We start from the raw sequence: 14,835 nt of genomic DNA, 5'->3' as shown, positions 1-14,835 counted from the left end.
TGTCTCTCTCTCTCCCTCTGCCCCCTCTCTCTATCTCTCTCTGTCCCCTCTCCCTCTCACTCTGTCCCTCTCTCTGTCTCTCTCTCTGTCCACCTCTCTCTCTCTGTCCCTCTCTCTCTCTCTCTCTCTCTCTCTCTCTCTCTCTCTCTCTCTCTCTCTCTCTCAACTGTGCTGATATATTCCACTAATGTTAATCACATCATAATAATAACTTAAACACAACATAGAATTTTACGTATTTATTTTTCTCAGCCACAAATAAAAACCAACGTGTTCAATGATTTATTAACAACTTGTAACAAAAATGCAAATATATACTGAACTCCATTGAAAACGCATCACCCAGTTTTCTGTTGCTATGGCAATCCCATGGGCGAGGCTGCTATAAAACACACAATAATCCTAACCCGTGTAGGCCTTTACAATTTCAGTTTATTTATTTCCTACCAGAATACACACAGTCATACAAAATCAGTTGAATGTACTATGCGTTGTAAGTACAAAACTGGCTGATGCGTTTAAAATGGAGATCAGTATAGGATGTTCAACGACTTTTCAACCTTTCACTCTCACACACACACCACGCACTCTCACACACACACCACGCACTCTCACACACACACCACGCACCGACGCGCGCTAACACACAGACGCGGCAAACATACACACATACTGATGGCTTAGGAACAACCTTTAACAACACTATTAAGGGAGGATATAGGAAGCGAACCGAATCTTTCCCATACTGTCCCTTGTTTATATTCAAACCAATTTCTTATCATTACATCTTGACCCCCTCCTCCTCCCCTCCCCTATCCTTTCTCGTCCCGTATCCGTTTAATAACTTAACAGTTTTATAAAAACTACACTTGTTTTCAGTGACTTTCAGTTAAACATAATGTGGGTCACTTCACAGCCTTTAACAAGAAATCGTTTTTAACTCTACATTCCCCTATCGTCCGTGAATTATTAAAACCTCACAACATCTGCTTGAACTGCTCGTGTTCGATGACGTAATAACAATGACCCATTAGTCTTCTATACCTAGTCGTAAACCACACCCAAGTATCGCGTTCTATCTGCCCTGTACACGTAACTGAAGACCACACACCATGGGTATTAATAATGCAATACATAACGTGAAGTAAGGAGTAATATCGTCGTAATAATCCAACATACACAGAATTAAATATGTACAAAAACACTGCTTCAACAAAACAAAACACTCTCCAAAAGGAAACGTGTACAAAATGTGAATGACATTTCAATTTTCTAAAATGTTTTTACAACCAAGTAATACTTGCAAACAAAAGTTAAGCAACCACGTTTACTACATGACAGCTTAACTTGTCTTCCATAAAATAAAAATGTAATAATCTTATACAAGATAATACTGTATACAACAGGGCATAAAATTTGGCACGAACGATTCTGTCGTTCGTCTGTCGGTTATGCAAAACCATTATCGACACGAACGACGGATGGTTCGTGCAAAAACTATAATCGCTCGTCAGAAAATGTAAACTGACATGTTTTGGCTAATATAACTATGTTTGGAATAAAATAATAAGAGAACGGGCCTAGCATTGCAGGTGTGAGATAAAAACAATGCATCTGTTTGAACTCGACATCGCGGTCAATTACAAAGTCGGCACAGCGAAGAAAATAGTACGTTCAATAAGGGACTTTAAAATAACGAAGTGGAAATTAGAACATGGTGAAACACCGAGCTGCAGCATCCATTGAGGATTCGCAGAACTTCGGGTCTTTCCGTTCAGACCCGGAAGCTCAAAGCTTCCGGGAAATTCCCGTTTCGTTCAGACTATTGTTTGGCGCCAACAAGTACTCCCCTGTAACAGAACCGATAGGGTAGTGTGCTGAAATGTAAATGGCAGCTTTCAAGTTAATCCCAGCATACCAAATAATAATAATAATTTAGTATTTATGATAAGAATTTGGAGAAAAGCTACGAAAATCGCCCATCTTAGATTCTCATTTGATTAGCGTTGCCGGTTAACCTTTTCATTTTTATCTGAACCACTGGAGAAAACCACTAAAACCACACGAACGACATATCGTTTGTCTAAAAAAAAAATCAAATTTTATGCCCGGATACAAATAAAATAAACAAATCAAACTCGAGTTGGTGAATACAGTTCTACAAACAACACTGCAGGGTCGTTCAGAAAAGCAGCACTTATAAATAGTATACACATATCAATGGTATTATCACACGGTCAGTTTCGACAAATGATGTTTGGAAATCCCAGAGTATATCTTGCATTCGTCATACAGACTTCAAACCTGTCACAGTCGACTTCAAAAACACGCATTAAAAGTTTGTCTCACAGTTTCGTACTTCTTTGGAACTGCATAGGTAAAGTTGAATAACTCTTCAACGAATCAGTGTTTTGTTTAACTTTATTTACAATTCTCTGGCAATTTTCTTCGTGTTTCACAGTTCTATAGACATTCACATTTGTGAAGTTCGACAACTCGTGACAGAATGTATTTGTGTGCAACTCATCTCGTGTTCGCCTCTAGCTGTCCTAGTTCTTGGAGAATAGCATAACTTTAGATAACTCGAGTTTATCAGTTGTGCCGCTTGTAAACTTGTATAGAGTATTATATTCATGTCATTGACATGTGTAACTAATGCATTATCAAACCATACCAAGTGTTTATTTCTGCCGCTTGTAACCTTCTATAGAGAATTATATTCATGACATTTGTAACTAATGCATTATCAAAACATGCCAAGTGTTTATTTCATCATACTGGACGATTTCGTCTTTTTTTAAATCACATTTGCAAAGTCTGGTAACTCAGAAACTCGTATTTGCAAAGTCTGGTAACTCAGAAACTCGTATTTGTAAAGTCTGGCAACTCAGAAACTCGTATTTGTAAAGTCCGACAACAAAAAAACTCGTGTTTGTAAAGTCGTCTGATAACTAAAAAACTCGTATTTGTAAAGTCCGACAACTAAAAAACTCGTATTTGTAAAGTCTGATAACTAAAAAACTCGTATTTGTAAAGTCTGCTAATTGATATCGCTACTAGTGTATTGATATCTATCGAGCCGATACACGCCAGTATAAGCTGCCCTATTACAAAACTTGGAATGGTCAATAGCGCAGTCAGCAAATGATGCCAAACAAAGACTTCGTGTAGTCCTCCGTTAACGTGTACACCTTGAACGAGGCGGAATATCAAGTATGCATCCATCTACATATAGCACCAATACGAATGTGTTACAAACATACAAAAGGTATCTAATCGTTTCAGTTTCCAAACCGAACTGTCCTTTGTCTAACATACTGGTGTTTCTTACATTCCGACGATTCCCACGATTCCAGTTTATATCCTGTCGTTGATTTAACTGAAAAACACAAACATGCAGAAAATAAGAATAACAACAAAGCACAACCAATCTGATTAAAATGAATCGTACTGTCAATTTCGCTTTCTTTCTGTTAGAAGATATGACAAAAGTAACTGTAAATAAATACGTAGATATTGAAGGGGGGGGGGGGGGGGGAGGGGAGCATGTGGAACTAGTCATTATTCATTAAAATGACCGTTCTGAATTTGCTAACATGATTACGACCAAACAAAGCATATTTAATCACCAATATTATGTATGAAATGTATTTTCTTCTTTATTAGAATATCGGTGTTCTGATGGACTGGATGTTTCTGGAAATTGATTGAGACTACATTTTATTTGCCAATAATTTCGTATAGACAATATCTATTAAGTAAAAACGACGGTTTAGTTACTACAAACATGAAGAAAATGACAAACGCTCTGGATATACAAACACTAATATTTAAGAGCCATTTCAGTTGAGGAGGATCTGTCAGAAGTTTGTTATAACGACACAACAAACAATCGTAAGTCTGACATATAGTCTTAGAGAGGAAGCCCGCTACATTCTTTTCATTAGTAGCAAGGGGTCTTTTATATGCATTATTCCACAGACAGGATAGCACAAATCACGACCTTTGATATACCAGTCGTTCCCCGACTGTAACACGAAATAGCCCCACGGGGATCGATCCTAGACCGACAGCGCATCAAGCGAGCGCAAACGACTATGGCTAGCAACTAACATCCATCTCATACACAATCAGGTCAGGTCAGGTCAGGTTATAGGGTTTTACGTGCACCTTCAGAACAAGCTGTTGTAGCGCACGCCTGTCATGACAGGAAAGGTGTAGAGGGGGGGGGGGGGGAGAGGAGGGACCGCCTGTACTGTCAGATGCAAGAGAGCATCTGCAGCCGGACCAAGTCGGTAGCAGGTGGGACACAATCAGCAGGAGACAACCAATATCTAAATGACGTCAACAGCTTAGAACCAATCGCTGTTCACCCCGTAAAATATAACACAGGAGACAAGCAGGACTTACCGGAAGTACTAAATGACGTCACCAGCCTAGAACCAATGGCCGCGGCGATGAAGAGAACAGCAGCGTACACAATACAAAAGAGTAAAGTCAAAATGCCTTTCACTGCCGGCATGTCGGTCCTGGGGGATTCTTCCTGGAGATGTTTGTCTAACGAATGCATGTTGTGCGGACTGCAGGGTCTCGACCAGGGCATCGTATGTCGGTTCTTCCTCGGTGTCGAACAGCGAGGACCGTAGCTACAGTAGATGTTGGTGCTCGTGTACGGCGAGACGGGAAACGATTCCACAACTGGAAGGTTCTGAAAAACAAGAACATTGAAAAATATAGACTATGAGATAAGACAAGACGATTACATTGTGTTATGGTTGTGGATGAGACGACACCTTCGACTTATGTGTGTCAGTTCGGATGACGTGTTCTCGAGGGTGGTCTTGTTTGCCAACTCTTCAAAACATCGCAATACATTAAATTTCTGTTCTCCAGATGACAATACTAGACTAAGACTGCCAACTGTCATGACGAAGTTTGCCAACACGACGGTTGCGTTGTAATTTCCCCAACTTTCAACTTACGACGTCTGCGCTCAGATTAACAACTAATGGGTTATATACGATGAGAATCGAATTGGAATAGCGCTCATGCTAGCAACTTAACAGTAGTAGAAGTCGTGACAGCAGAAAGTTGGCCAACTTTGTGCTGGCAGTTGGTAGTCTAAATGTGACGGGGAAACGAGTCCATCGAAAGCAAAGGACCAACCGACACATCGCACCTCAGGCGAAGTATGTATGTATCACTAAGTTACCGCACACACCTGGAAGGAGGAATGTGGCTTAGAGGTAGAGCGCTCGCTTCACGTGCGATGGAAGGGATACCGTATAACCACGCACAGAGTCGTACTTAGTAATTGCACACAGACAAAAAGACTAATTGCACACAGAAAAAAGTATAATATATATATATATATATGTTTGTTTGTATGTGCCAGGGGCATGCTTGCACGATATGAAACATTTTTATACACTACACAATCGAGCAGACGGCGAATGCCCCACGCGTTCTACTTTATGCTTGGTGTGTTACATATCCAAGAGTTTGGTAAACAAAAGCTGGAGCAAAAAATATATACATGTAATAGCATTTTATAAACTAGCGAAATACAAAAAGGGTAAAACCGACAACAAAGGTCTATCCAATTTTCTACCCTCTATAAAGTAACTGGCATTCATCTATGAATAAAAGTGCAAATCACAAAATCAAATCTAAAATTAAAAATAAATAACATTTGTTTTTATTATAAATATAATAAATAGTTGTTAAATAACAAAATATGTCAAAATGATTTTCTCTAAAGAATGTACGTACGGACGCAACAAGAAATGTTCCCGACTAATTAATGATTGTTACCTTCTCCGTGGTATATTGCGTACTCGCGCTATCTGCCGGCACAAGTCTCAGATTGACACACTCAATGCAGTGACTGCCTTCAGAAAAGAGAAAACTCAAATCTGTCCTCACTCCGCAAACCGCCAGCGTTCTCGTTAGCGACTCCATCCGTTTACCAAGATGCAAGGTCTAGGCTACATAAACGTCCTGCGATCCTATGTTAAAACACACGGTAACACTGCCACCCTGTTGTTCTGTATGAACCACCTCACGTCAAGCGACTTGTCAAATGACACATGAAAGACTGCGGGTGAAGTTCCCCCGTTATATTTCCGGAATGACCTTTACCTTCATGGTGCGGCGACATGCAGAGAGACGTGGAAACCTATGACAGAACATGCCGCTACATCAGAACGTGGTGTCCACGTGCTAGCTCGATCGCTCGCGACCTTCACCTTTGTCCCAGCTCTGTGTTGGCTGGCATAATGCAGCTGGCAGCAGCAGGGCGCTGATAAATCGGGGCGATAATCGATTGGTGATTCGGTGACGTATCAGAGTTTAACGCACATTGCGTGATTAGCTCGTTACTAAATAGCTGAGATAAGCTGCTGCGATTTCTCTGCAGCCGCACTGGCCATTTAATCAGTCTGCTTATTGTTAGCCTGGTCAAAGTGGTAGAGGCTGGACTTTGGACCTTTTCTAAGTTGCGAAGATCTAGAGGGGTGGCTTAGGGCAGGCCTGGGTCTATCGTCATTCATTTAATCATTATTGGTTTTTATTTATTCATTCAGTCAGTCGGTCGAGTGCTCGCTTAAGGTGCTTGTGTCGCAGGATCGAACCACCTCGGTGGATCCATTTAACTGATTGGGGTTTGTTTTCGTTCCAACCAGTGCAACACAACTGGACAAAGGCAGTGGTGTGTGATTTGTGTCGTAAAGTGCATATAAAAGATCCCTTTCTGCATTAGGGAAAATGCAGCGGGTTTCCTCTGATGACTACTGTCAGAATTATCAAATGTTTGACATCCAGATTCCAATAGCCGATGATAAATTAATCAACGTGCTCCAGTGGTGTCGTTAAACAACAACAAAAAAACTCCATCTGTCAGACCACTTCTGGGACACGCAACAATAAAATTCTGGTAACCCATTTCGTGTTTGCTAACTCGTCAAGACTTACTACATGATACCCGGACTTAACGTCCCCACCGGATCACGTGCTCCTGGCACCTAATAACCATATCGTATCGTAGTGTAACGACACCACTAGGGCACAGGGGAAGTCCTGGATTTTCTCTTCCAGACCGTTTAGCTGCCAATAACTGCTGGTCACCTGTATATTGCTAATGCAGTCGTAAACGTTTACGTCATGGAGAATCATAATGTACCAGGAGGTGTAGATTCGTATAAAATAATTCACGAAATTACTCATTTAAAGAATTACGTGACTGTTAAATGAACTTCTATTTTACTTTTTTTAATGCAAAGAATATTTATAAAACTAATAAGCTAAACCGATAGGATCCTTCCGCACCTAACGTGAAGGATTCGGTCAGGAAATCCACAGCACTGAATGGCTGGCATTAAATGTGATGCACGTGCTAAACATGTAATCTCAGATTTTAGATTAAGATTCGACAATCTTCGCTGTTCCGCCAGAATACATTACTATCACTAGTAGCAGGTTTATACGGCTTAAATTACGTGTTTAGATGATGCTGCAGATGTCGGCTCCAAATTGTGGACCCGCTCCTGTAGTGTGTCAGCAGTATACTGCTGTCGGTCAGACAATCTCCGCTGGTGGATATCGCAGATATGACATTTTTAAACGCGGTTCAGACTACTCACCTGCTACTTATCGATTTACAGGCTGCTCGTAGTCCAAGGCTCCTACTGCTGAAACTTCTCGTAGATTTTTAATCTCGAACTGAAATCTCTGGTATATTTTGAATAATATTTTTTATGTTGTTTAGAGAAAAGGAACGGGATATCTGTTTAACTACACTTCAGCACTTTATGAAATATGCTTATTTACATGTAGATATGATTCATATGTCACTTGGTGGACAGACAGACAGAGAGAGAGAGAGAGAGAGAGAGAGAGAGAGAGAGAGAGAGAGAGAGAGAGAGAGAGAGAGAGAGAGAGAGAGAGAGAGAGAGAGAGAGAGGGGGGGGGGGGGGGGAGGGGAGAAACCCAGCTACCGCCACAGCCTATTCATCGATAGCAACAAAGCTTTTTCTATGTGAACTTCCCCAGACAGGATAGCACATACCACGGTCTTTGATCTGCCAGTCATGAAGCATGACGTCGACCTTACACCTCACTGCATGATAGCTCCAGGTACACTGGAGTGTATTTCAAAGTGGGAGAGATATGTTAGTGCAATGGACCGGGGGCGGAAATTGGAGGGCCTGAAGTCAAAAACCTATTAAAATGTATGTGTTCAAATAGATGTTCAGCTGTCTGGCACAATAACAGGGGAAAAGGGGAGGGAGAGCATGGTCCCTGTTCTGCGGTCTTTACCACACTAGGGTATGTATTGTCCCGTCTCGGAGTTATATAAAATGACCCATTTCTAATAAGGCGAGCGTGCACCCGTGATTTAGCGTTCCCTCCTCTGTCAATTTCACGCGTATCTGCCCTAATGCCTGTAACCGATCTGTTCACCCACCAATGCCAATAATTATTGGTTCGAGGTCTTCAGGTACCGAAATAAAACGGAACGGGGTTAAGACAGAAATGTAATTGTTAGCCAACAATTGGTTACGTGGGCAAAAATCCAGGTTATTCTAAATCCAGTTAATCCCGATATCGATCTGTGTTATTATCAACGTTTAATCAGTGGTTTCTAGATGAGGTGCGGAACTAGTTGGAATCCTCAACCCCTAGACCATTTCCTTCTTCGACAGTGGCTTAGCTAGTTGTGTGTGGTGGGGGGGGGGGGGGGGGGGGGGGAGGTTCCAGTGATAGTTTTTACGTAATGGTAAATCTACGATTCAAAAGTAGTTGTTACAATTAAAACTAATATTAACAATTAAAACTAATATTAACGTTCCAAATACCCATATATCAGTTATATTAACGTTCCAAATACCCATATATCAGTTATATCAGTTATATCGGTAATATTAACGTTCCAAATACCCATATATCAGTTATATCGTCCTTACCCGCGGACCTCTTGTATCATGACATAATATTCAGCATCAAACTCATATGATGACAAACACACGTGAACTTACGACTGACCATCGTAAACCTAAAAGTCCGATATTTTGTTAAATCGGTTTCAGTCACAACTGAGTTATCAACACCGCTTATTTCCACCTACGTGTACCTTTTTGATGAGAATAGAATACCTACAGCAAATAATGCATGCTCTGCAAGTTAGAGGTAACCGATAACAGAATGGAAGGAAACGGTTACGTAATGTAATTGATGTTTGCGAATAGTGGGTTACCTGGGTACTAAAGCAGGTAACCGGAGTAGAAAAACCAGGTAACCGGAATTATACAGTGACGCCCGATTTTCATTATCGTTATCATCCGTGTGGAATAGGCGCACTGTCATGTACAATGAATTCTAGATAGTTACGGTCGAATCTCAGTTCTTATTTAGGGCTCATTACACCGCATACGACCCCTGACCCTGGTCGGGTTGCTTGTGCCCCCTTGCACATGCCAGCGCGGGCGATCCCCTCCCAACCCACCTAAACCCTTCCGTTTCCTGGATGAGGAGCCGGCGAGACCCGACACCTGTGCCCATGACAGGCGTGTGCTGCAACGGATTGTTCAGAATGTGCACGTTAACCTATGACCTGACGTGACCTGGTACCATGCGTGCGTGACGTGCCGAAACAAAAACTGAAATACACGGTTTGCAATGGGAAAATTTGCACAGGGTGTGTGCAATTCGTGCGTTTTGAAAACGCTTGCAGTCACCTGCAATAAAATAACTGATTGGTTATGTCTGTGATGTATCAAGTGTTCAAAACACAGCTATAGTTTTAGCGCGGGTTGAACTACATATATTTACAGTGCTTAAACACCTGCGTTAAACAAAAACCGGCTTCGTAAATTCGGCCAATAACGTTTCATACAAAAACACATACTGTAGTGGGTGTAATAATTGCGGCCGACGGAACGCTTCTACTGGTGGACCGCCCCCCAAAAAGCAAGCGCCGCGGACAGTGTGAACGAGCCTTTATGGTTTCTTAAATCTCTTTTGTGCATCGGGTACGTTTCTGGTCTACACAAACATTTGACGGGTGTCGTTGTTTAGATGGTGGTGGTGTATGTAAAAACACTTTACAGACCTGTTCAACTCGGTCATCGAGCGCTGTGACAATTAGCAAGACTCCAAATTCCACTTTTGTCTTCTCTATCAAAGTAAGTAGGGAATGCTTACCTTGTTTTGAGAGAGTCTGACACTGCCAGGAAACTAGGAAAATCCCCTCGGGACTTCCGGTGTGGGCCAGTAGGCGTACGAACAGTTAGGGGTCGTGACATCACGCACGAACATCTCAAAAAGCGCTGGGTGCGTGATATACGTGCGTACTTCCATGTCGCGTGGTTAGTAGTGAATCCTATTGATCCGCGGCACCGCAATTAACTGTTTTGCCTTGACCCTCGCCCAGCCTTGACCAGCTGCCGTTAGTATAGTCCAAGGCCCCACTTGGCTTGTAAACAACGAAAAGCCTGCAGTATATTGTATGTAAGATATTGAAACGTAATAAGTGCGACTATATAGATAATTAAAAATGTGTGTTTCCAGACTTTCTTATACTCGGGAATTAAACAATGTATTAATGTACTACCCATTAAAGTATCACAAAACTCGGTAATTAAATAATGTATTAATGTACTACCATTAAAGTACCACAAAACTCGGGAATTAAACAATATATTAATGTACTACCCATTAAAGTACCACAAAACTCGGGAATTAAACAATGTATTAATGTACTACTACTAAAGTACCACAAAACTATCGTCTAGAGATTCGTTCATTTCAACTTATCTTCGTGCTTATATCCAATTAAGGTTCAAGCACACTGTCCTGGGCACACACCTCCGCTATTTGGACTGTCTGAGCAGGATAGCGGGTTACTTGTTAGTGAGACGTGTGGTGGGTCATAACATCGACACTCATCTTTAGATCCATCACTTAGTTTTCCAGTTCCAACTTGTACACCACGAATGCCGTACCAAAGGCACTGGTATGTAATGTTTTGTATTTGCAGAAAGTTCAATACCTACAAATACATTACTTGTTGCCAATTTGTGTTAAAGAGCAAATTATTTATTACTTTCTACAAATTATTAATGGTATTTGCAGAATAATACCTAAACATAAACATGTAATACTACAAATATAATAATATAAACTAAACATGTATATATATATATATATATATATATATATATATACTCTTCAAAAAAAGAAACGCAAAAGGGTACAAATGGGTTATAACTCCGATTTTATGTTTCCTACCGGTTCATGCTTTGTGAATATAAGGTCATTGCATGTCCCAAACACATTCCCACGGTTACATTCGATAAAACGCAGCTACTGTAAAATAAAGTTTCAAAATGTGAATATTCGCAAAAACGCAGCCACGTGCAAACCATGTCACCACTGCACGTGCGTTGTCTGCACGTGCAACATGAACACCGACAGTATAAAAGTGCAGGGTGTTCGCTTGCCTGGCCTCTGTATCTGGCCGACAGTTGACAATCCAGGACATGCCACGTCTCAGTGAACCGCAGAGAAACAATGCCATCGGCCGACTAGACGCAGGCGAATCCAGAACGGCCGTTGCCAGGGCATTCCATGTGTCCCCAAGCACCATCTCCAGACTGTGGGACCGTTACCAGCAACATGGATCAACACGTGACCTCCCTAGATCCGGTCGACCACGGGTCACTACCCCCGGGCAGGACCGCTACATCCGGGTACGCCACCTTCGGGAACGATTGACTACTGCCACCTCCACAGCCGCAGCAATACCAGGTTTGCGCAGGATATCCGACCAGACCGTACGGAACCGCCTACGTGAGGTAGGAATTCGTGCCAGACGTCCAGTTCGAGGTGTCATCTTAACACCACAACACCGTCGACTCCGACTGCAGTGGTGCCAGATTCATCGACAATGGCCTCAACTGCGATGGAGACAGGTGTGGTTCAGTGACGAGTCCCGATTTCTGCTCCGACGTCATGATGGAAGATGTCGCGTGTATAGGCGTCGTGGTGAACGTTATGCGGCAAACTGCGTGCAGGAAGTGGACAGATTCGGCGGGGGTAGTGTCATGGTGTGGGCAGCCATCTCACACACTGGCAGAACTGACCTGGTCCACGTGCAGGGCAACCTGAATGCACAGGGCTACATTGACCAGATCCTCCGGCCACACATCGTTCCAGTTATGGCCAACGCCAACGCAGTGTTCCAACATGACAACGCCAGGCCTCACACAGCACGTCTCACAACGGCTTTCCTACAGAACAACAACATTAATGTCCTTCCTTGGCCATCGATATCACCGGATTTTGAACCCAATTGAGCATCTATGGGACGAGTTGGACCGACGCCTCCGACAGCGACAACCACAGCCCCAGACCCTGCCCGAGCTGGCAGCAGCCTTGCAGGCCGAGTGGGCCACCATCCCCCGGGACGTCATCCGTACTCTGGTTGCTTCAATGGGCAGGCGGTGCCAGGCAGTTGTCAACACACGCGGAGGCCACACCCGGTATTGACTCCAGATGACCTTGACCTTGGTGGTGTGTCCTATCACTTACTCACAATGGACTAGAGTGAATTGTGAACAATCCTGCAACATTTGGTAATTATCGGACTCACCATTCAATAATTAAATCAATTCTCCAAATGTTACGACAATGTGGTTTTGCGTTTCTTCTTTTGAAGAGTATATATATATATATATATATATATACCTGTATATGCACGCGCGCGCACTCACGCATAAACTGACACACATACGCGCACTCACGCATAAACTGACACAAATACGCGCACTCGCGCACAAACTGACACACATACGTACGTACGTACCTACCTACCTACCTGCCTACCTACATATATACATACAATATGTAGATATTCATACATATATACATACATGCATACAAACACACACATACACAGACAAACACATAAATAAAAATATTGGGCTCAAGGTATCCAAATTACGATGCCCTTTTCTTACCAAATACTTGACAACCAATAAACAAACTTTACGTTCTCTGTAGACAAAGTATCACTAATTTTCTGTTACCATGTATACATATATGAGGGGTATCCTCCCATTTGTTACACGTCCCATGTTTGACACATCATGTATGAGACAACAATTAAAACAATGGCCTGAGTGGTTACACAAACACGCCGTCCCTACCGGGGGGGGGGGGGGGGGGGGGAGGGGGGGGGACAGTTTTGAAGATGAAGACTTATTGTAATCGGAGTAGTCGGCCCTGCCCAGCGTCCCTTTGACATTGTCCCAAAGAAGAGTGATTCGTGTCAAAGTTCGAAGTGTACCGTGACTATGCCCGGCCTAAAACTAGCTGCAGCTCTGACTGGTAGTAATAAGTAACATGGGTTATCTGTATAAATACTGCTATCCAATGTCCATCAGTAAACACACTTTTAATTAGTATACAGTTGTTACGCTGTATACGATATTACGCAAGAGGCTCAAACCAGCGCAGGATATGTATATAAAAACACACCCTCACCCCACTGCCAAAGAAACAACAACAATAATAATAATAATAATAATAATAATAAATAACCGAAACAAACATAAACGAATTTGCTATTTGCAGAAAAATGAGGGTTGTTAATAAATTCTTATCCTCGTCAATTCTCTTAAATGATATGTGCCACCCCATCCCCACCCCTATTTTTAACAAGTAGATTAAATACGACTATACTTTTTATTGGTGTACTGCCCGGGCGTGTTGTTAATACGCTGTTTACATCAGTCTTATTAGGAAATGTTAACATTATCTGCAATCGGAATTTATTTGGTCCAATGAAACCATAAGAACGACGTAATCAATCAGTAATGGAAACATTTTACTGTAAATTGTGTGACGAAATACACCTGACGGAAGGAAGGATGGATTGATGGAAGGAAGGAAGGAAGGAAGGGAGGGAGGGATAGATGGGTGGATAGATAGATGACTGGATGGATGACTGGATGGAAAGAAGGAATATTTAATTAATTAATTAATGTTTAACAAGATCCCAGCACCACAACTAAAGAAACATTTTACTGTAAATTGTGTGACAAAATACACCTGAAGGAAGGATGGATTGATGGAAGGAAGGAAGGGAGGGAGGGAAGGATGGATGGATGGATGGATGGATGGATAGATGACTGGATGGATGACTGGATGAAAAGAAGGAATATTTAATTAATTAATTAATGTTTAACAAGACCCCAGCACCACAACTAAATGAATGTTTAGCGACATTTCAACGTTACAGTTATCGGGTGTCAAGGGTAGCGTGTGCTGTATTCGCCACTTTCAAGAAAACTCGCGACAATGGTGCCAACCCTGCACCGCACTCGCAGACGATTTTATAGATGACGACCAAAACGTTAGAACTGAACAGAATCGACTCGGCAAATACAGCTGAAACTATTAGAGTTCAGACATAGAGAAGGACCAGGCCAGACAAGACCTTGGAATCGTCTCGAAAACCGCAACATTAATAAATAAACCAAACCACGGCCTACTAAAAGTCTGCATTTTTGTTATTTATTTCCAGTAAGTTTTAAATCTCAAAAATTCTTTTTAAAAATTGTTTACGCACTTACCTCGAAAAATATTCGTAAGTTGTCCATCATTGAAATTTAGAAGAGAAATATTTGGTGCAGCTTGTTTAAAAAGAAAAGCTGGTAATGATCATGGTATGTTTGTTTGCTAGATAGTAACGTGCTTATATCCCGGAGTTTCCAACACGCTAAATGACTGTACACCCTCTAACTTGACATCACAGTTTGTTGTATTGGATCTCAA

At 41.9% G+C, this 14,835-nt stretch overlaps 1 protein-coding gene across 1 annotated transcript; it reads right to left on the bottom strand.

Annotated features, from left to right (window-relative positions):
* Positions 1–224: 224 nt before the first annotated feature.
* LOC121372441 lies at positions 225–6,100 on the bottom strand. The gene is made up of 3 exons (XM_041498746.1): positions 5,815–6,100; positions 4,411–4,708; positions 225–3,379 (listed from the first exon to the last, which is right to left on the bottom strand). Exons 1-3 carry the CDS (start codon positions 5,959–5,961, stop codon positions 3,282–3,284), a joined length of 543 nt encoding a protein of 180 aa, XP_041354680.1. The 5' UTR covers positions 5,962–6,100; the 3' UTR covers positions 225–3,281.
* Positions 6,101–14,835: the final 8,735 nt, after the last annotated feature.

Source organism: Gigantopelta aegis, chromosome 4, assembly GCF_016097555.1.
Source record: "Gigantopelta aegis isolate Gae_Host chromosome 4, Gae_host_genome, whole genome shotgun sequence".
NCBI lineage: Eukaryota > Metazoa > Mollusca > Gastropoda > Neomphalida > Peltospiridae > Gigantopelta > Gigantopelta aegis.
The sequence above is the reverse complement of the archived record's forward strand: the minus strand, read 5'-3'. Positions and strand labels throughout refer to the sequence as shown.